This window comes from Canis lupus, chromosome 6 (assembly GCF_003254725.2).
Source record: "Canis lupus dingo isolate Sandy chromosome 6, ASM325472v2, whole genome shotgun sequence".
Taxonomy (NCBI): domain Eukaryota; kingdom Metazoa; phylum Chordata; class Mammalia; order Carnivora; family Canidae; genus Canis; species Canis lupus.
In genome coordinates, this window is record NC_064248.1 from 62651593 (window position 1) to 62674088 (window position 22496).

At 39.9% G+C, this 22496-nt stretch overlaps 1 protein-coding gene and 1 pseudogene across 7 annotated transcripts in view; one reads left to right on the forward strand and one right to left on the reverse strand.

Annotated features, from left to right (window-relative positions):
- Positions 1 to 1736: 1736 nt before the first annotated feature.
- The window catches only part of DNAI3 (dynein axonemal intermediate chain 3), an 81568-nt gene continuing 60808 nt past the window's right edge, over positions 1737 to 22496 (reverse strand). For 4 of the 7 annotated variants that reach the window (XM_025417793.3, XM_025417788.3, XM_025417790.3 and 1 more), the window contains 5 exons: positions 20172 to 20302; positions 17921 to 18125; positions 16161 to 16252; positions 15292 to 15414; positions 12111 to 12567 (listed from right to left, as the gene is read on the reverse strand). In XM_025417793.3, the coding sequence (XP_025273578.1) occupies positions 12427 to 12567; positions 15292 to 15414; positions 16161 to 16252; positions 17921 to 18125; positions 20172 to 20302 (692 nt within the window). In that variant the 3' untranslated portion in view covers positions 12111 to 12426. Of the gene's footprint in view, positions 1934 to 12110; positions 12568 to 15006; positions 15147 to 15291; positions 15415 to 16160; positions 16253 to 17920; positions 18126 to 20171; positions 20303 to 22496 lie in introns of those variants that run through there. The other 3 variants (XM_025417792.3, XM_025417791.3, XM_025417794.3) reach the window with 3 other exon arrangements.
- Positions 5575 to 6377, forward strand: LOC112640964 (microtubule-associated protein RP/EB family member 1-like; annotated as a pseudogene).

A 22496-nucleotide genomic window follows, 5' to 3' on the forward strand; every position in this document is an offset into this window, starting at 1 on the left:
TAAATAGTGCTGGAATAGTTGGATATTTATATGCAAGCCCCTCTCCCTGAAACCAGAAAAACACTTTGATATATACCTTATACCATATGTAAAAATCAACTTGAAATGGATCATGTATCTAAATGTAAAGCCTAGTAGTATAAAACTTCTAGAAGACGACTTTGGTTATGCAAAATTTCTTAGAGAAGTCAATAAAAACATAATCTGTAAAAAAAAATGGTTAATTGAACTTCATCAAAATTAAAAATGTCTGCCCTTTGAAAGACCCTGTTGAGAGAATGAGAGGGTAAACCACAGACTGAAAGTAAATATTTGCATGTATCTGGTAAAAGACTTGAATCCAGAATATATAAAGAACTCTAAAATCTCAATTTTTTAAAAACCTCCAAGAATAATGAACAAAATGTATAAACACTTCATGAAAGAGACATGTGGATAGAAAATAAACACATGAAAGTAAGCTCAACATCATAAGTCATCAGGAAAATGCTAATGAAAACTGCAATGAGATACCACTATACACCATTAGAATGGCTAAATTTTAAAAGACTCCATATTAGCAAGAATATGGAGGAACTAGAACTTTCATACACTCTTGGTGGGAATGTAAAATAGCACAACTACTTTGGAAACATTTGGCAGTATCTTAAAAAGCTGAATATCTACATACCATATGAGCCAGACATTCCAACTCTAGATATTTATCCAAGAGAAATGAAAGCATATGTCCATAAAACAAGCTGCACAGAAATGATCATAGAAGAGCAATTTGTAATAACCCCAAACTGGAAACCACAAACTCAAATGTCCCTCAAACAAATTGTGATATATCCATGCAATGAAATATTATTTAGCAAGAGAAAGTGATGAAACATTAATATACACAATAAGAATGGATCTCAAAAGTGAAAGAAAAAGACAAAAATAAGTACATACCATATGATTCCACTTATATAAAATTCTATAAAATGTAAACTCATCTATAGTAATAGATGTAATAGAGTTCTTAGTGAACTAATGCATGCTTGGATGATGGTTATATGGTTACTTATATACTTAATATACATATTATATATACATATATATTATACATAATTAAAATTAAAATTAAAAATTAAGTTAGCTGCATGCTTACAATTTGTACACTTCACTGTAAGTAATAGTTCAGTAAAAAGATAATAAGAAATGAAGAAAAGCATGTTTCCTGTAGTAATTCCAACAATAGAGGAGTATGTATTTGAAAGCCCATTCTTCTATCTCCTCTGTCTTCTTCTCATCTCTTAAGTGCAATCTCACTCACCAGAGTTTTCTACTATTCATAGTTTGATATTTATTAAAGACCCTTTTCAAGTTTTAAGATACATAGTGCTATTTTTATTCTGTTTTCTATTGTAATTATTTGAGTACATAGCTTATTGTCATACTGGGTTATATAGTATTGAAAGCAGACACTTTCTCAAAGTAAGGATAGAAATAAGTAAATATACTATTTTGAGGTAATTGCCATAATTATGGACACATTATAGATAACTACATTCACTGTGTTTCAGACACTATAAGAATTTTCTATGTTTTATTTCATTTAATCCACACAAACCAAATGAGGTGGTTTTTCCAGTTATCTACCGCTACATAACGAATGATACCAACACTTAATGGCTTAAAATAATAACAGAATTTACTTTGCTCACATTCTTACAAACCTGAGTTTGGGCAGGTCTTGGCAGGGATAGCTCATCCCGGCTCTAATCAGCCACATCTGGAGTAGCTCAAGAGCTCAGGCCTGGAATTATCTGAAAGGCTTATTCATCCCACAAGTAGGGTGCTTGATGCTGATCACTGGTGGAAATCTTACTTGGGCTTGTCAAGCAGAACACCTCCATGTGCTCTCTCCACGTAGCCTGGGCTTCCTCACAACATGGTGGCCGGGTTCCTAGGGTGAGTATTCAACGAGAGAGCCAGGTGGGACCTGTATTTGTGTTCCTTTTTATGACCTGGCCTTAAAATTCATTCAGTGCCATTTTTCACAAAGTCACACTCCATTTCAAGGAGAGGGGAAATAGAGTCTATCTCTTGATGGGGTTGTGGTAATGGTTTTGAAGAGCATGTGGGATGGGAAATATTGCATTTACTATTTATTTTGCCACAGCAGAAACTTATTATGGTTAAATTACTAAAGCTTGTATAGTGGCTGAGTGTGCAGAATTGTCTCGGACTCCAAAGCTCTGATTATGATCCAGATAGTTGTCTTACTTTGTGACTTTGAAAACTATTGATATCACATTGTCAATTCCTGTTATAGTCTCTAAAACATTTTTTTTAAAGATTTTGTTTATTTATTTGAGAGAGAGAACAAGCTGGGAGGGAGGGGTAGAGGGAGAGGGAGAAGGAGACTCCTCACTGAGCACAGAGCCTGACACACAGGGACCCTGTGTGCAGAAGTTAAATGCTTAACTAGCTGAGCCACCAGGAGCTTCTCTAAAACAAAATCTTATGAGCACTATTCATTTCCCATAGGAAGACTACATATGAATCATTTTTTAAATGTATATAGATACTATTTTACTGCATTAGATATTAATTCATTTTAGGGCATTTAAAAAAATCTTGGTAGCTTTTTACCCATCAAAAGGGAATAGCATTTTTCAGGAAGCAGAGTGAGAGGGAGCATAGGATGTGTGGAATGCAGCATGGACTGCAACGTCTGCAGGGGAAGTAGGGAAGCCATGGCTATAAAAGTTGGGCTTAAAAGCAAGCAGGGCTGTGTCATAGCTGTTAAAGTATTTAGACCCTATCCTGAGGGCAACAAGGGCCATTGGAAGGTTTGTTTTTTTTTAAATAAATTTATTTATTTATTCATGAGAGAGAGAGGCAGAGACATAGGCAGAGACAGAAGCAGGCTCCTTGCAGAGATCCCAAGGTGGGACTTGATCCCTGGATCCGGGATCATGTCCTGAGCCAAAGGCAGATGCTCAGCTGCTGAGCCACCCAGGCATCCCCATTGGAAGGTTTTAAGGAGGGAAGGGATGGGGTTCAAAATGACCACTTAGGCTTCAATGTTAAGTATTTAAAAGCATGGGATTTGCCCAATCTCAATTCACATGCTTACTGAATAGGCTGGGATTTGCTTGTAATATAGTGTGTTCTTTTTCAACCTGTAGATAGAGGTATTTTCCAATATAAGAAAGTTGTTTTTTCTTTTGATATCTTCAATCATGGCTTTTTAAATTTTTCTAGCATCTTATTAAATGTGTACAGATTTAAGTCCAATTCCTGATTTCCAACTAACAGTTGTGCACATGTGAGCTAATGAGACTGGAGTATGCTCTAATCCACCCAAATTCATCAGGAAGGACAAGGCTATGAAGTGGTGACAAATAAACTCTGTCAGTGGTTTAATACTATAAAGGTTTATTTCCTGCCTGTCTGAAAGTCTGTAACAGGTTGAGAAACTTTATTTTATAAACATGTCATCTGAAACACATAGCAGTTAGAGAATTTTACAAGAGGAGTTAAAGCCAGGTCCGGAAGTGGCTTTTATCATTTCTACCCACATCCTGTTGGCTGGAATTCAGTCATAGGCTCCAATCTAACTACCAAAGAGGCTGGAAAATGTAGAGGTGTCCATAGATGCTTGAGATATTTGACAAGCATTAGTAGTTTCTTTTTTTTTTTAATTTATTTATGATAGTCACAGAGAGAGAGAGAGAGAGAGAGGCAGAGACATAGGCAGAGGGAGAAGCAGGCTCCATGCACCGGGAGCCTGATGTGGGATTCGATCCCGGGTCTCCAGGATCGCGCCCTGGGCCAAAGGCAGGTGCCAAACTGCTGCGCCACCCAGGGATCCCACATTAGTAGTTTCTATCACTTCCCTCCGTGCCCAGATTTTCTGGTACTCTCAATCAATTAAAATTAAGATCTTCATAATGAGCTGAGGCAAAATCTTTTTATTTCAAATTCTGTCTATAGTATATTATTTCTGAGGACTAGATGTATCTGAATACATAGTCTCATTACTAGGATGACCCCTACTTAGATTTTGTATAACTGGGAGTTCATTCTGATTTTCTTTTGTTGTTGTTGTTGTTACATTTAGATCCACACAGTCTGGGAACTTCATTAAAAGTGAAAAATCAGTATCAATTTTAATTGTCAATTTAGCTTGTTTACTAAGGTCAAAATAAAGCAGAAACTTGTCATATTTTAGATTTGACTTGGTGTTGTTTTCTTTTTTTTAGACTTTTTTTTAAAGATTTATTTATTTGTTTATTTATTTATTTATTTACTTATGGTAGACAGAAAGAGAGAGAATGAGAGGCAGAGACACAGGCAGAGGGAGAAGCAGGCTTCATGCCGGGAGCCTGACGCGGGACTCGATCCCGGGACCCCAGGATCGCGCCCTGGGCCAAAGGCAGGCACTAAACCGCTGAGCCACCCAGGGATCCTAGACTTTTTTTTAAAAAAGCATTCTTCTTCTTAAAAATACAACTTCAGGCTAAAAGAACTATCCTTAATTGACAGGGAAGAATGTGAAATTTGGTATTTTACATCTTCTTTTCTTCTTCTCTTTAAGAAAAAAAGACTAAAAACAGTCCAGAATATTACATATACAGACGACTTAGAGAAATCTTATTTTCTGTCCTTTTAAGTTTGGAACATTGGTATTACTGTAGGAAAGCACAATCTATATTATTTACCATACTCACTGCATATATTTTTAGTGTCATATTTATGAACAAGAGGGCATTTGGAAGCAATTACACATTTTTTTTTTTTTAACCATCATTTCCCCAGTAAACTTTTGAGGTTGGTTTCTTTGGTGTTTGGGATTTGACCCTGATGGTGTGTAGTTGTTTTACCGCCTGTGACCCTCAAATAGCTCATCAGCCATGGAAGGAGCAAATTCATCACACAGGGTTTAATTTGCCCTTCACTGAGATATTTAATTTCCTCCCTGGGTGCCTTGCTCAGTTACATGGTATCTGACCTGGTGATGGCAACCTAGCAACTGGATGGAATATTGCCTACCCCAAGCAATGCTCAGGGGTAGAGGGCACAGGGAAATGTTAATAATTGACAGTGGTGGATTAATGAAGCTGTGGAAGTGTACCCAGGCCACTGACCACCATCTCCTGGAGTTACCTGCTTTTTCATCTGAAGTGCACCCAGATGATATGGCTAAGGACCTGAAAATAGACTCGTTTAATTATACAACATTTCTGGTTAAGTAAAAAGCAGTTTATAAAGCTGAGTGATAATTAAATTTAACCTAAAAAAATCAAGTATTATTAGAATAATGAATTTTCTAAGTAGCCATAGGATTTTAAGCTCTGCAAAAAAAAAAGCTACTGTTTAAATTTTCAATACTATGTCCAACATATCTGGTTTCATATTAAAATGATCAAGGCTAATATTAAACTAAGTGTGCAACTAAACTAAGCCACTGCTTAAGTCACATTTGAGAGTGAGAGACATTCACGTTATTGTTAATAATAACAGCAACGTTAAAATCAGTCAAGTGGTTTGAACGAGATGAAGCTGGGCCTAGTGGTTGCAGTCCGTCTGAGAGCCAAGATGGCAGTGAATGTATACTCAATGTTAGTCACCAGTGATAACCTAAATTGACATGATATGCTGGCCTGGATCAATAAATCTCTACAGCTGAAACTGACAAAGATCGAACAGCTGTGCTTGGAGCCGGCCTATTGTCAGTTTATGGACATGCTGGTCCTGGGCTCCATTGCCTTGAAGAAAGTGAAATTCCATGCTAAGCTAGAGCATGAATACACCCAGAACTTCGAAATACTATAAGCAGGTTTTAAGAGAATGGATGTTGACAAAATAATCAATGTGGACAAATCAGTAAAAATCATTTCAGGACATTTTGAATTTGTTCAGTGGTTCAAGAAGTTTTTTGATGCAAACTTTGATGGAAAAGACTATACCCTGTAGCTGACAGACAAGGTCAAGAAACTGCAGTGGCTCCCTCCCTTGTTGCACCAGCTCTGAGCAAACCAGAGAGACCTCTCAGCTCGAGCAGTGCTGCTCCACAGACACCCATTGCAACACACAGAACTACTGTAACCCCTCATGCTAGCCTGGGTGTGGTGTGAAAGATCCCTGGTATGGGCAACAGGGATGAGGCAGAGGCTGAATTGATGCCGCAGGTCAACATATTGATACTTACCATCTAAGAGTAGGAGAAAGAAAGAGATTTCTACTTTGGAAAGCTAAGGAACATTGAATTGGTTTGCCGGGAGAACGAGGAGGAAAACAACCCTTTATTGCAGAGGATTGTGGATATTCTCTATGCCACAGATGAAGGCTTTGTGATACCTCACGAAGCGGGCCCACAGGAGGAACAAGAAGAGTATTGACAGCCTGGACCAGCAGAGCCACATCCAAATTCTTCACTCCAAATCATGTGCTTAATATTCTTAGAGGACTCAGTGATTTCTTTTCACGAGCAAACAGTACCCCAAACAGTACCCCTTCTTAAAGTGCACTTTGCAGAAGTTTCACCTCTTTTCCAATGAGTTTGAATTAGGAACTTTTACCCTGTGGCAGAGCAGTATTTTTTTTTTAAGATTTTATTTATTTATTTGAGAGAGAGATTGCGAGCAGAGGGAGAAGCAGACTCCCCGCTGAGCAGGGAGCTCAATGCAGGGCTTAATCCCAGGACCCAGAGATCATGAGCCTGAAGGCAGACGCTTAACTGACTGAGCCACACAGGAGCCCCTGTAGCACAGCAGCACTAGCCTCTAGTTGGGTCACCCAGGGGACAAAGAGGCTGACCATGGGGATCACTGTATGGATGCTGGTAACACTGATTCCTGGAGAAGGTGTTTTTATGTAATACACTGAGGTGGAGTCCTCAGTAGAGACATGTAAAGACTGATTTGAATTTTAAGTTAATGTGGAATCTTGGCAGAGAACATTTTAATAAATAAGTGCCTTGAGTATTTTTTTAAAATGTTAAAATCAGAGATTATTAGATAGGACAAAGAGGAAACATTATGTTTTCTCTGGGTGTGTGTCTGTGGGGGGGATATGGTGGGGGAAGTCCCTGAGTCTAAGCAGGAAAAGGACCCAACACCTACTAAGCACCCACTAAGTGCCAGGTATTTTACATACATTGCCTTTGGGTAAGCTAGGTACGATTATCATCGTTCCTGGCTCATAGATGGTATAACTAAGACTTAAGAGATAGTACAGCTTGCCTGGGGGATGAAACTGCGATTCAGACTAGGTCTGCCTGGATCCCAAAGCCCTCTGTCTATTCACACTGCACATCAGATCAAAAGACTGAAGGGCAGAAACAGAAGACTGAATTGGCCCACAGGGCTGTTGGGAAGGAGTGGGCAGTGGGAGAAAAGGCTGGAGCTCTGGGAACTGGACGGAGGCACACCAGGTAGCTCCATTTTCATTCATGTCCAGTTCTCCCACCTTCTATTATAGGAGGTCAGCTTCTCAGCTTGAGCCTCCCAGGGTGAGTTGAAGAACCTTGGAGAGAACTCATGCCAGGGAAGGAGGAAGAAGTGCAATGCATTTGCCTGAGCTTCACAGCCTTGAAGTCCAAGAAAGGTGAGCATTCTGAGTTGAGTGGTCTGACTTATCCCACCCCAACCTTCTTCCTTTTATATATACCAGACTGGCACTAAGGTCCAAAGGCTCTCCCTGGCTTCTTCTGCTCCCTCTCCCAATAAATCTCTTGTACATCTAGTCTTGCCTTGGTGTTAGCTTCATGCTGAACCTAAACTGACACAAAGGCATTGTCCCAACACCTTCCGCCATGTTACAGGCCATCAGGCCACTCTAGCATATTGTCAGAGGGGAGCCTTGGGTGCCTGGTGGTTGTAGGTTTGTTTGTTTGTTTTTTTAAAGATTTTATTCAGTTATTCATGACAGACACACAGAGAGAGGCAGAGACATAGGCAGAGAGAGAAGCAAGCTCTCTGTGGGGGGCCCAATGCAGGACTCCATCCCAGGACCCTGGGATCAGGACCTGAGCCTAAGGCAGACACTCAACCACTGAGCCACCCAGGTGCCCCTGTAGGCTTCTTTTTAAACATATGTGAATCACCTTTCATCCCAGGAGCTACAGGACACAACTGGGGGCGCTTTGCAGAGGGATGAGATACCAGATAAGCAGGTCGGGCAGGATCCCATGAAACTTGGGCTGTGGCTGTTGATATGACCCCGCTGGTGGCCATAGGCTGGTGAGAGGATGAGGAAAACTAAGATTATAAATACACAATACAGATATCATACTGAACTGATAATAACTGCTATCATAAGCCAGATGAACCCCATGTTTAATATCTATAGCAAGAATATTATAGCTGTGTTGTATTTGTAAATCAGATAACATAGAGGCAAAAATTTACTGCTTGCTATATGCCAAGCACTATACTAAGCTCTTTATTTGATAATCAATATCCATTACTTTCTTCTTCTATGCTAATAAAACCTTGCTTTTGTTTGAGACAACAGTGAGCCAGCCAGATAATGGCTTCTGTCATATAATCATGACATTCCTGTTCTCGATGGTCCCAGCTTCTTCTCATTAAGAGGTGTCCACACAATGCAGTTCTGTCCAGGAGACCCAAGCAGAAGTCTGCTGGGGTAGGGATGGAAGACTGAGGTATGAAAATACTTCTCCTAGAAGACTACAGGGGCAAACTCCTCGCCCTCTTCAGGTCTTTGCTCAAATATCACCTTCCCAGTAACACCTATTCTGAACACCCTGTTTAAAATTGTAGAACCAGGCACAGTGTAGACACTCAAAAATTTTTTTTTCTTTAGGGGAGTATATGAAAACAAAACTGGGAAAATTACTGGACAAAGTGCAGAATAGCAAGTACAAATGCCCTGGGACAGGAATATGCCTTATGGTGAGTTGGAGGCGGCTGGCATGACTGGGATGGAGTGATGTGGAGGAGGAGATAGATGAAGCCAGAATGACATGGACAGCCTGATCATGTGGGGGTTTGCAGGTCCCAATAAAGCCCCTGGCTCATAATCTGAGTGAGTTGGGAAGCCAAAGAGGAACTCTGGGAAGGAGAAGGACAGCTTCTGCCGTCCATTTAAAAGCATTGTCTGGGGGTACCTGAGTGGCTCAGTCAGTTGAGTGTGGGACTCTGTGGATTTCTTCTCAGGTCACAATCTCAGGGTCATGAGATTGAGCCCCGTGTCAGGCTCCATGCTCAGCGTGGAGTCTGCTCAAGATTCTCCCTATCCCTCTGCCCCTCCTCCTTCTAAATAAATAAATAAATAAATAAATAAATAAATAAATAAATAAAATATTAAAAATATTAAAACTATCTGGCTGCTGCCGAGAGAGAGACTGAAGGGGTACAAGTGGAAGTAGGGAGAACAGTTAGGAGACTACTGCAAAAATCCAAGCTGGTGAGGCTGTAGCTTGGACCAAAGCAGTAGCAGTGAGGAAGGAGAGAAGTGATCGGCTCTGGATGTATTTTGAAGCATAGTCAATAGGGTTTGCTCACAGAGAGGGTATGGATTGTGAGAGAAAGGGAAAAATGATGGATGACATTAAGATTTTTGTCTGAGCAACTGAAAGCAAGGTGATTGGGAGGACTGCAGGAGAATGGGTTTTGGAGGAAAATCCAGGCATTCAACTTTGGACATGTTTTAAATTTGAGATGCCTATTATATATCCAAGTGGAGATGTTAAGAAGTCAAATGGATATACAGCTCTCAATTTTGTGAGAAAATTTCATGCCAGGGATATAGGTAGTACTTAGAGCTATGAGACTGGATGTATTTACATAAGACATAAGTATGGGGGAAGGAAGGAAGGAAGGAAGGAAGGAAGGAAGGAAGGAAGGAAGGAAGGAAGGAAGGAAGGAAGGAAGGAAGGAGAAATGAGGGAGGAAAGAAGGAATGAAAGAAAGAAAGAAAGAAAAAGGAAGGAGGAAAGAAAGAAAGATGGGGAGGGAGGAAGGAGGAAAAAGAACAAAGAGAAATAAGGGAGGAAAGAAGGAGAGAGAAAGAGGAAAGAAAGGAAAGGAGAGGAAAGGAGAGGGAGAGAAGGAAGGAAGGAAGGAAGGAAGGAAGGAAGGAAGGAAGGAAGGAAGGAAGGAAGGAAGGAAGGAAGAAAGGAAGGAAGGAAGGAAAGGAGGTAGGAAGGAGACTGGGTGGCTCAGTCGGTTAAGTATCTGCCTTCAGCTCAGGTCATGTTCCCAGAGTCCTGGGATGGAGTCCCAGGTCCTGCTCTGGAAGTCTGCTTCTTCCTCTGCTTGCAGCTTACCCTGCTTGTGTGCTCTCTCTCTCTCTTTCAAATACATAAAATCTGAAAGAGAGAAAGAAAAAGAGAGGGAAAGAAAGAAGGAAGGACCGAAGGAGGGAGGGGGGAAAAAGGAAAGAAAGAAAGATCGTTCCAGGGCGAGGCTGAGTCCTGGGACACTCAGGTAACGATGATACACTGTGTGCCAGGCGCTGCTGCCTTATGTGCAGGTGCCCATTTAGCCTTGTAAAAAGTTGCAAGGTAAATACTCTCACCTGACTGGATGGTGGAGGCATCTGTTTCATAGCGACCTGTCATCTGTCCAAAGGCACACAGATGATTAAGTGCTACTATCTACCTATCTTTTGAGATAAATGACTTTAATGTCCTCCAGCAACTTAACTTATAAGCCTTGGCATCACCTTTTGTCTAGTAGTCCCCATCCAACCAGCCTCATTTTCACATTAAGCTTCAGTACAGAGTGTGTTAAGCTCTTAACTTGAAGCACTACTACTGCCTCCTGGTAGGACTTCCTGCTGTTGGACTGTCCCTGCTCCAGGCCATACCTTATCTTTCTAAAAATAAAAGTGACTGTGTTACCTTCCTGCTTAGCCCTTCTATTAATTCCCCATTACCTGCAAACTCTAGTCCAGTTTTATTAGCCTGGTTTCCTAGAGCCTTCACAATCTGGCTCCAAGCTATTTTTCCAGTCTTACCTCCTGCTACTCTCTCCACAACTCCAACTCCCATGCCAGTCACTTTCCTGTGACACTGAACCTCTGGTTGAGACACACCAAGCTCTTTCACAACTGTTTCACATGCTCTTTCCTTTCTGCGCCCACACTGGTTAACAACCCCCCCCCTCCAAATACAACATTGACTAGAAGACGTGATGGAGGGCATGGTGTTATTTCACATCTCAGAGAAAGCTTTCAATATTTCATAAGTATGATGTTATTATTTTAGATACCTGGTATCACATAAAGGAAGTCCCCTCTTTGTAATTGCTAAGAATTTGTTGTTGTTTTATCATGAACGGATATGGAATTATACCACATGTTTCTTTGCATCCATTCAGTATCATGCATTCCCTCCTTTAATCAGTCATTGATTTCTTCTCTATTGTAAGAAAGATATTCCCTGGGTAAACCCAACATGATCTTTATGTATTATCCTTCCTTTCTTTCTTTCTTTTCTTTCTTTCTTTCTTTCTTTCTTTCTTTCTTTCTTTCTTTCTTTCTTTCTTTCTTTCCTTTCTTTCTTTTTCTTTTTCTTTCTTCTTTCTTTCTTTCTTTCTTTCTTTCTTTCTTTCTTTCTTTCTTTCTTTCTTTCTTTCTGATTATACTTATTTATTTATGAGAGACACAGAGAGAGAGAGGCAGAGAGAGAAGCAGCCTCCCTGCAGGGAGCCTGATGAGGGTCCTCAATCTTGGGACCCCAGTATCATGACCTGAGCCAAAGGCAGATGCTCAACCACTGAGCCACCCAGGCACCCCTGTATTATCCTTTCTTTATATATATATTCCTGGATTTGATTCACTACTACTTTATTTAGCACATAGCCCTGCAATCTGTGCAGGGGCCCTGGAGGTGGGGGGGGGGACATTGTTTGGAGGGGCAACCCAAAGCAATCTGATAATGGGAATGAAGTTCGATTTCCACTTTTCTCTGGGATTAGGGGCTCTGAATAGATGCCTAGGGCTGGGGATGAAGGGGATGTCTCCAGCTTTGTATTATATAGGAAAATGAAAATTTCATTATTAGTAACCTTCATATTCAGTACAAAGTTCAGTACACATTCAATCCAAAATCAAAACAGATCTTATTGTTATAAATCAAGTTTTATTTTTTTTAAACTTTTTTTTTTTTATGATAGAGAGAGAGAGAGAGAGGCAGAGACACAGGCAGAGGGAGAAGCAGGCTCCATGCACCGGTAGCCTGACGTGGGATTCGATCCTGGGTCTCCAGGATCGCGCCCTGGGCCAAAGGCAGGCACTAAACCACTGCGCCACCCAGGGATCCCATAAATCAAGTTTTAATAGCAGTGAAATAAAAGGCTAATATTTGTAAGTAAACCTACTTGATGCTGAGTTTGTCTTATCTTATTTCATCTTATCTAAAAAATAACAAATAAAAAGAAAGTCCTACAAAGTCCCCAGAACACCCTTGTGGAAATCTTTCTACAAGTCCATGAATGACATCTTCTCTGCCACTTTGAGGAAGCCAAGGTTGATGAGGGTGGTCTCTTCCAGTTCTAAGTAACTCTCATAGTCCATTTTCAATTCAGCCTCCAGCTGTTCTTTTGACTTCTGATACGTTTTCTAGGAGGAAAAGCCAAATTATCCAAATAAAGCACTGACACCTAGAAATACCAGAGGTAAGAAGGAGCTGCTTTGGAGCATTTGCCTCGCCACTGCCCCATGGGAGGGCTTTGCAGGAAGGCCAAGGGCAGGAGGGCATGTCTGGCACAGGGAGGAGAGTGGCTGCTGGTTCTGGAATCAAGAGGTGTGTGCAGATTTCTGTGGCTCATGAGGCCTGCCAGATGTTAAGAGGCTGGCTGTTTTTCCTGGCCAGCGATCCTTCTCTAGCAGTGGTCCAGGAAGATTTCCTCAGGGAGTCTGGTTTTACAGAACTGGCAAGTGGGAAATACATGGCCCTTTGACACCTCTTTATTAAAAACAAAAAACAAAAAACAAAAACAAAACAAAACAAAAAAACCTTCTTCTAGTCTTCCTCATAATTCTTATCTCCCTTGTGTAGCCTGGAGTATGGATAATTGACTAGGGGTTACAGAATTCTTTTGAATTCCTCCCTCTCCTAAGTCCTATTTAGATGGCATAGCTTATGGATCAGACGGTAACTCCTACTATTTCCAGCTTTGGGTCTCCAGCTGAAATTCCAGTTAGAAGAACTCCCATTTCATGTGCTGTTAGAGCTGTAATTACTATTATTTTTCAAGAAACAGGCTGTTCCAGACTCAATGTTTGCAAAGAGATAGGTGTATAGTTTCCTTTGGATGCGTCGGTTGATGTGTACAGCCTAATTACCCTGGCAACTGCAGGGTGCTTGTGAAGACCAGCCTTGCTGGATGGATGTGTGATCCTCCCCTGCCTTCTGTAATAATAATAGTGAATGCTTACTACCATTCTCCATGTGCCAGCTACTGACTGAGTGCTGTAAATATTTTAACTCATTTAATCTCCACTACGCCCCCTCTGAGGTTGTTAGTTTGCTCCCATTTTCCCTTTCATCAGCAGTTGCTCCTTAGACGATATTTCTCACTAACATTAGTTGTTTTTCCTTGGTGATGCTTTTCATGTTCTAAATGTAACAGAGAAGCCCTTTTAGATCTATTCGCTTATCCCCAGTCTAATTCCAGAGAAAATTTGAGAAGCAGTAGCTCTACGTTAAAGAGGGCACTATCTCAAATGGAAATGAAGCTACAGGAAGAAGTTGGGAGACTCAAGCACATGATACAATTTCAAGATATGATTATTATAATATTCAGGTGTTTTAAAAGCATTTCATAGGCAAATAATTTTTGGATTTTCCCACAAGTCTACTTGCTTCCACTGATGTGGATAATTAGGAGCCGTCACTGTTGTATTTAAACACCCACAATAATCATGGGTAATTGCGGGCATAAAGGAAGGGTGTCAGGTTATCTCCCACCACAGAATTTCAACCAGCATTTGTGAATGTGCAAAAGAACAGACCGAGACCAATTTTTTTGAGCAGGGAAAACGATGAAAAGTTAATTGGTTGGTATTCTTTTATACCTTGTCACCACTAAACAATGTTTTTGAAATGAGGCCCTTTGACTTTATTACACTAATATGTACCTATCACTAAGTGACAATGTAGACATTAAAATTTCCACATGCTCATGCTTCTAACAGAGACCTAGGGTTTTATATGCATAATTGTACTGGAGGAGATTATATATTTGGCTATAAGGAATTTATAAACGGGACCAGTGGTGAAATTGCTAGGGACAATGGCCTCAAAAGGGAATGAGCAAGAGAGAAGTAGAAATGTGGGATAGAAATGTAGAGAAGTAGAAATGAGGAGATCTCTGTGGAGAGAGAGAGAAGAGCCGAGTTCATAGCATATTTAAAGGCCCTGATTCCTGTGGGCCAGGAAGACCCACAGTGAACAGGGTTCCTAGCAAATGGAGGCTAGGAACCAGGAAGGTGAAGAACTCCAGAGTTATAGGTATCTGTCTGGTCGAAGGATGTGCCTTCTACCAACTTTTCCTCTGTCTCCAATTTTATAGCTTGCGGATGTTATATTAAGTTCCTATCTATCTGCCTACATCCTAGTTCCCATTTACTAAGGGCTACCATTTGTCAGGCTACTGAACTGACAGCCTAATCCTGGAAGGTAGTTATCAGTATTCCCATTTTAAAGACAAGAACTGAAGCTCAGCACTGATATGAGGCCTGCCCCAGGTCCTGCTGCTAGTAGTGGTGGGTGGAGTTGGGATTTGAGCCCATGTGTCTTGTTTCTATATCCCATTCATTTTGCACTGCCTGTTTTTCTTTCTTTCTTTCTTTCTTTTTTTTAATTTTTAAAAAAGTAATCTCTACACCTAAGTTTGAGTGGGGCTCAAACTCAGCTACTCCGAGATCAGGCATCAGATGCTCTGTGGACTGAGCCAGCTAGGTGTCCCATGTGCTACCTGGTTTAAGGTATTATTCACTAGATGTTAAAATTCTATGCAAAGAAAGATTCCAAATTTTGAATTGTTGTATCTATGAATGATATTCAGGTGACTTTGTATCTAAAGGACTTTGAAATTATGGAAAACTTCAGAAAGTTAAGTTGGATAGAATCTAGATAGGTGTCCAGTTGATAGTTGTTGCTCACGGTCCAATTGATAGTTGTTGCTCACGGTAAGCTAGGAAATGAGAGAAATACCCTCTTGACTGCCATAAGAACAAGAGAAGAATGTGAAAAGGCATAATTTTCCTATTAAAACTATGCATATTTCCACTGGAGTCAGAGGAAGGCAACGACTTTTGTTTCTGAAAAAAATCACTTACAGTTTTCTTCTTCTCAAGCTCCAGCTCCATTTCCTTCTTTTCTTGGTCGCGAATTTTCTTGCGTTGTTCTATATATTCCAGATGCTTGACTTCTCTTTCGAAGTAGTAGTTCATGCTTGATACCTGTTAGAAGCACAGGCCCTTGAGAGGGGAGCCCACATGGAAGGCTCCATATTCTTCACAAGGCTCTAGAAGAATTTCTGCTGCCCATAATTCATTAGCTGGCTTACCTGCTTTGAGATACCACCCACAGGCCCACTACTAGAGGAGCTAGCTCCATGTGAGGGTTACTGTGCTAAGGTTCAGGGCCCTACAAATTGAAGGATTCCATGAAAGGAATGGGGATGGAAGGAGAGCAGAAAAAAAAAAAAAAAAAAAAAAGACAATTTTGTAGAAGAAATACTCAGGGATGGCTTTTTTCCCTTTTTTTGCTTTTCACTTCTAAGCCTGAGGAAAGTATCATATCATGAATCACACTTGGAAAACCCAGATAAGGAGATCAGTGTAAACTCTAAAGGGACTGGAAGTGGAGCTGAGTTCCTGGTCACCTGGAGGATTTGAAAGGAGTCCTATGCTTCAGTTACAACCTGAAAATACCATGTTATGAATCCACAAGTCAATTCTTTTCTTAATCTGGGCTTCATTTACTTGCCCTCTCTCTCATCACATTTGGGTGTTTTTGTTTTTGTTTTTATTTTTATGGTTTCAAGCTATTTAACTCCTACAACAGAAACACACTCCCTTATTTAGGATCGTATGATTCTTTTGTTTTCTTACAGAGCAAAAATGCTGTCATTTCTGAACACATTTTTACAACATGCCTCAGCAATATTTGGTCGCATAAATCCTCAGAGCCAAAAGTTACTAACCTCATTGGTGGAAGGGTGACTTAATGTCCAAGGAATTTCCAATATATGCAGTGTTCCATAATAATCAGCTATGGCTATAAATTGCTGCTTTGCTGAAAGATCCAAAAAATGGGAGAGAAAGCAGAAAGTCATCCTGGAGGTTAAACATGAAATGTGTTTTTGTTTTGTGGTTTCCCAAAAGACCTGCTGCAGTTACAATAGGCTTGGCATCTTCATCAGACATTCATGACTGAGGACAATATTAACATATAAAAATCATCTTTTCCAGTAGATGAAGTGAAAGCCAAGACCCTGAAGTTTTGTTGGCCTCTCTATCCCCCCCAACTCTTATCTTTTTGGTGCTCATGTAAGGAGTGACTCCTAGTGAAGCTGACCCTCTGTGTGCCTGGGCTGCTGCGCAGACTTGATAAGAAAGTGGGGATAACACATGCAAAGGTTTTCAAAGAAAAATCATGAAACCAATTTCCACCACAGGTACTCAGTAAGGGCTGAGGGATACCATTATCCAAATGAATTTCAAAGACACAGCCAGAACCAGTTTTCTTATTATCAGATAGCTTCTTTTGATCATTGAAAATAGACATAAAACACAAAATGTGTTTAAGAATTTTAATTTTCTCTTATCATATGTGGTTTTTTTCTTTTTCTTGGTTGCAGAAGATTTGGTTTAAATTGTTAAGTTTTAGATTCATAATCCCTGATGTATACAAAAGCAATGTTTTGTAGCAAAGATGGAAAAAAAACCACACTTGGTGACACATAATGGTTAAGCGGTAGTGAGACTGTGAGACTCCAGAAATTCTGAAGACTGAATTTCTAAACATAATGTTTCTGAGAGAATATGGGTAGAAAGACAATTTCATGCCTGCATACCTTTGGAAACAAAGGGAAACTTTTTTTTAAGATTTTATTTATTTGACACATAGAGAGTGAGCATGAGCAGGGAGTGGGAAAGGACGAGGGAGAGGGAGAGGGGGAAGCAGGCTCCTCACTGAGCAGGGAGCCCAACTTGGGACTTGATCCCAGGACCCTAAGATCATGACATAAGCCAAAGGCAGACACTAATTGATTGAGCCACGCAGGCACCCTAAGAAACTTCTTTTAAAAGAAGGAAATATACTCCGTTTATATGGAAAGTAGTGGCTTGGGTAAAACAGAGAAATTGGGACAAAGGATATAAATCACTTTTTCAAGAACACATCCTTGAATTTCTCCTTGCTTTGTTATATGTTGTTTTTCCTCATAATTAGTTCAAAAGTTAGAGGTTTAAATAGGTAAATGACCCCAGAGAGTCATTTGATCTCATAAAAAGGATGGCTTGATACTGTCCAGGGAAAAGCCATAAAAATGACAAAATATTGAAAATTTGTGGCATAATTAAAAATTAAAGATACAAGAACTATTCTATTTGGAAAAGCAGCAGCAAAGGGCAGCAAAGATTTAGGGATCACCCTATCTGACCTGGAGAAGATGAAAGGATGCTTTTCATTTTGTGGTTCAAAATCAGCCTCTGCTTATACTAACCATGCCTCAGAAATAATTGTCAATAAGGAAAATAATGAGAGAATCTCAGATTATATCCAAAGTTTGACTGCAAGAAGGAAGGGGAAGAAAGGGAAGAGAAAGGATGGGATGAGATGGGCAGAAAAACAAAAACTTGAGAAAAAAATATTAGAAACTTTCCAGATGAATGTAAAAATGTTCCTGAGTTACCCCAAAAAAGCAAAATAACTTAGGTCATTTAATTAGAATTAACACACCAGAAAAGGTCCAGGGTTTGATGTAGGTGATCATAGTTATGCAGATGTTTTGTGACTGGGCTGGCTCATGAGTTTTCTCCAGAAGGTCCCAGATATCGATGTATCCATCTTCTCGGCCAATATAGAAAACTCCAGGCCTTGTCAGGGACCAGTGGCCTGCGGTATACTTTTTTGGTGCACAGGATGACTGAAGGAGGGGTCCGGTCTTTAAACAAATTTTAAAAGAACACGTGAAAACTATTATTGGAGGTGTATTCACAATGATTTTGTGTAAGTACAAATCAGATGGCTATGATCGTGGAACAGCATAATTATGCCCACTCTGAAGCTTGATTCTTTTTCTTGTAGGATTTTATATAATGCTAACCCTTTTCTTTCCTGTGTGTTTTTTATAACATTTTTTTCTTATTTTAGTTGCCTTTTAGAAAGGATCAAATCATGCAGTCGAGCTGGAGATTGGTGGCTGTTAGAGAAGGTAAGATTATAAGGAAATTTTTCGCTATTCCTTTATTTTGCTGACATATGTCTATTTCCCATGGAGACAACTCTGGCAGCCAGGAAAAAAGCAAATAAAAAGTCAATTCCAGCTGTGAGCTGCATCCAATGGCTTATAAATATTGTTTGGAAGAGATTTTAGACCAGCAAAGCATGACAAGATCATCTTCTCTTTTCTTTACCATGGGGTAATTTGCCCTCTTTGGGAGGTTTTCATAGACAGAAAAGATCAGAATGTGCTTTCTTACTGTCATGCTCCAACCTGACAATGAGGTGTTCTCATTTATCTACTTATATCTGCAGAGACTGAACTAAACTGTGGAGCTGTTTCCTACCCTCTGAGACATGCATAAGAAACTTCCCTGTGGGGAACAAAGATTCATGGACTCCTTATCCTGTTCTTACCCACCTTGCCCAGCTCCTTCCATTTCTGTGGATAACCAGGTACTTGAGCCCTAGATAGTCTATGGACAATCTTGCCTAATTTTCTTTTTCTTTAACAACAAAACTGATACCTACTCACTGTAAAAAAAAAAAAAAATTGAACATACAGAAGTACATTGGTATAAAGTAGACGTCCTTTTGTGGATGGGCACTTTAAGTACTTTCCAGTTGTTTCAATGACAAGCTCATATACATATTCACACAAATATTTGTGTCAGAGTCTCAGAAGTAAAAGTGCTAGGTCAAAGAATATATATATATATATATGTATATGTATATTTTATCACTTTATTTAAATAACATATAGTTTTTATTAAAGAATATATGTATATGTTTATTCATTTTATCCAAAGAATTCATATATATGTTATATATATATATAAATATACACATTATATATTATTTTTTCAAAGAATATATGTATCAGAGCTATGAAGTAGATTTACGAATTATATTTCAGATTTTGATAATCTTAAATTGCACACCAATGGGACCTGTCATGATGATTTCCCCACACCGTTACTTTACTGGGTTATTTATTTATTTATTTATTTATTTATTTATAGATTTTATTTATTCATGGGAGACACAGAGAGAGAGTCAGAGACACAGGCAGAGGGAGGCTCCATGGAGCCTGCAGGCTCCATGCAGGGAGCCCGATATGGGACTCCATCCCAGGTCTCAGGATCAGGCCCTGGACTGAAGGCAGTGCTAAACTGTTGAGCCACCCGGGCTGCCCACTTTACTGGATTTTAATAGTCTTCCAGTTTTTGGCAGTTTAGTTTCTATTTGCCTGGAATCAGGCCCTCTCCTAATCCTGACTACCAGAGTTCTGGCACTGCCTCACTGTGGTCCATGCATGTCTCTGGTCTCCCGGTAATGGACCCCTTAGCCTTCTTATTTCCACTTTCTGAATCTGTGGACACATTCCTGGTGCAGAAGCAAAGGTGACAGACCCAGTGTTTCTCCTTGGACTTCATACAGTAACTAGCATCCTATCGTGTATTTTAAGGGGAGGGAAAAAACATAAAGCAAATCAACGGCCCACTATGCATTTTGAAGAGAAGACTGTTAGGTCTTAGAGAAGAAACATGTAAATATTGTTTCCTTCCCTCAGGAAAGAAAGGCAAATGGTGTGTTTTCAAAAGGCTTACAGTGGTTCTGCAGACAAATTGGAACCCAGGCCATCTGTTCTAATTTCTCTAAAAAGTGTCCCCGAGGCACTGTTATGTCAGAACAGTCTGTTATTCCCATTGTCTTTCTCAGTAACAAAGGACCACACACCCACTCCTCCATTTATCAGGCGACTTACCGAAATACCTTCTTTCCAGATGGCCACATTCCACCCCCCAATGGTGAGGACAATGTCCTTGTAAAAAGGTGACCTCTGAACAGTGTGGACAGCTCCATCATGGACAGTGTAGAGGTTAACTGGCTTTTTTGCTGTTGGGATGGAAAAGATCATTTCATCTTTAATAATAGTATTTACATTCCTGCATGAAGAATGGGCAGACTTCCAGTGGACAGTCAGGTCCTAATTAATGGGATCTAAGTGTAGACAATAAGAGGTCAGTTGGGGTAAATGGATCTGTCAAGGGACTGCTCTTCCTCTTTTTATGAGAAGTCCAGGGGATTTTCATCAAGTCCATTTTTCCAGCTCAAAGGAATACTTCATGTTCTTATTCAGTTACTTATTCTTTAACTCGGTTGGTCAAAAAATATTTGTGGATTACCCCTATGTACCTATAGGTACTGTAGATGATGAGTAAACAATGGTTAATAAATGAACATGATCCTGCCCTCATGAAGCTTACAGTCTAATGGGAAAGACAGATACTCAATAAAGAATATCCAATATCCAATAAACAAATCCCAAAGTACATAATAAAAAATGTTAAATGTGTTATGGTAGGAAAAAAATTATATCCATAATTTAGACCAAATGGTCAGGAAAGTCTTCTCTGAAGATGAGCCATATAGTTCTTGGTAGCATTTTGGTATGGGAAGATTTTAGTGTGGAAGAGTATTCCAGATGGAACAACACACACCAAACTCCTGTGGGGAGAAGTGCTTAGTGCCTTTATAAATTTGAGGAAGACCAAAGTCTGGTAATCCCAGCATGAGGCATATGAAACAAGTGGGGACCAGGGAGGGTCCAGATACACAGGCCCTTGTAGGAAAGGATTTTAAATTATATACTACACATGATGTGTTTCCATGAGTCCTTTAGGCCCAGAAGACAATCTGATTCCTAATGATTCTCTGACTGCTGTGAAGAGAATGAGTTCAAGACAGGTAAAAGAAAAGAAGGGACACTGTAGGAGGTAGTTCTGGTGAGAGAGCATGGTACCTTGGTTGAAGTTACAATGGACAAAAGTAGATGATCGAGAAGTATTTGCAAGCTGGAATTGACAAGACTAACAGATGCCTTCAACAGGAGGGCTGAGAATGATAGGTTTCTGGTAGGAGCAACTGACTCCATGAAGTTTCCATTTATTGCAACTGGGAAGACTAGGGGGAGGCAGATTTGGGTGTTAAGATCAAGAGCTCTCCTTAGTCTCTGTTCCAGGTCTCGAGTCCTCCTTTTCCTTAGGCTTTCTACCCTACCATTGATTAGGTCTTCTCTCCTCCAGACATGACTGCAGGGCTAGCTGTTCCCTACTCCTTGCTGCCCACACCCACCTAAGGGATGGCCATAAAGATATGTCCTATCTAGGTCAAACCATGCGTCTGGCTACCTTATACCCAAACCATGAACTTATTGTGAATTCCGTCATATTGATAGCTGTGTAAAAGTTGGATTGTTTTTCCCTCTTAGAATCCCAATGAGACATTAAGCAGAAAAAAAAAAAAAAAAAACCCACCTACTAAACCTTGCAGATAGCTCCTAAAGTAGAGTTTCAAAGAGATATTTGTCCACCCATATTCACAGCAGCATTATTTGGAAGCAACCCAAGTGTTTATCAAAGAGGGAATAAGCAAAATGTGATATACCTACAATGGAATATTATTCATCCTTTGAAAGGAAGAAAATTCTGACAAATTCTACAACATGGGTGAAACCTGAGGATATGATGTTAAGGCAGAGAAGTCCATCACAAGAAAACAAATACTGTATGATTCCACTTATATGACATTATCTACAGTAGTCACATTCATAGAGATATAAAGTAAATGGTGGTTGCCAGATGCTGAGAGGAGAGTGGAACAGGGAGCTATTGTTAAATGGGTGCAGAGTTTCAGTTTTGCAAAATGGACACCATCCTGGAGATGGGTTGTACAACAATGCAAATGTACTTAATTGTATTGAATTATACACTTAAAAAATGGTTAAGATGGTAAAATTTACATTTATGTATATTTTACCACAATTTAAAATTTTATGAAAAGTAAAAATAAAAAATTTAAAGGTAGCTTTTCTGGATTAAAAAAAAAAAAAAAGACCAGTTTTCCTCCAATTAGGCCCATCCTGAAGATAGCATAGGAGACATACTTCTAAGGCCATCTTGAAGCAATCTGGAAGATTCTTGGGAAGTCAGGAAAACCCTGGAAACTAGCAGCTATCTTCTTGTTGCTGCTCTTGATAAAACCAGAGCCTGGTTTTATCTTCCCATAGTGGGGCTTCCCCAGATACCAC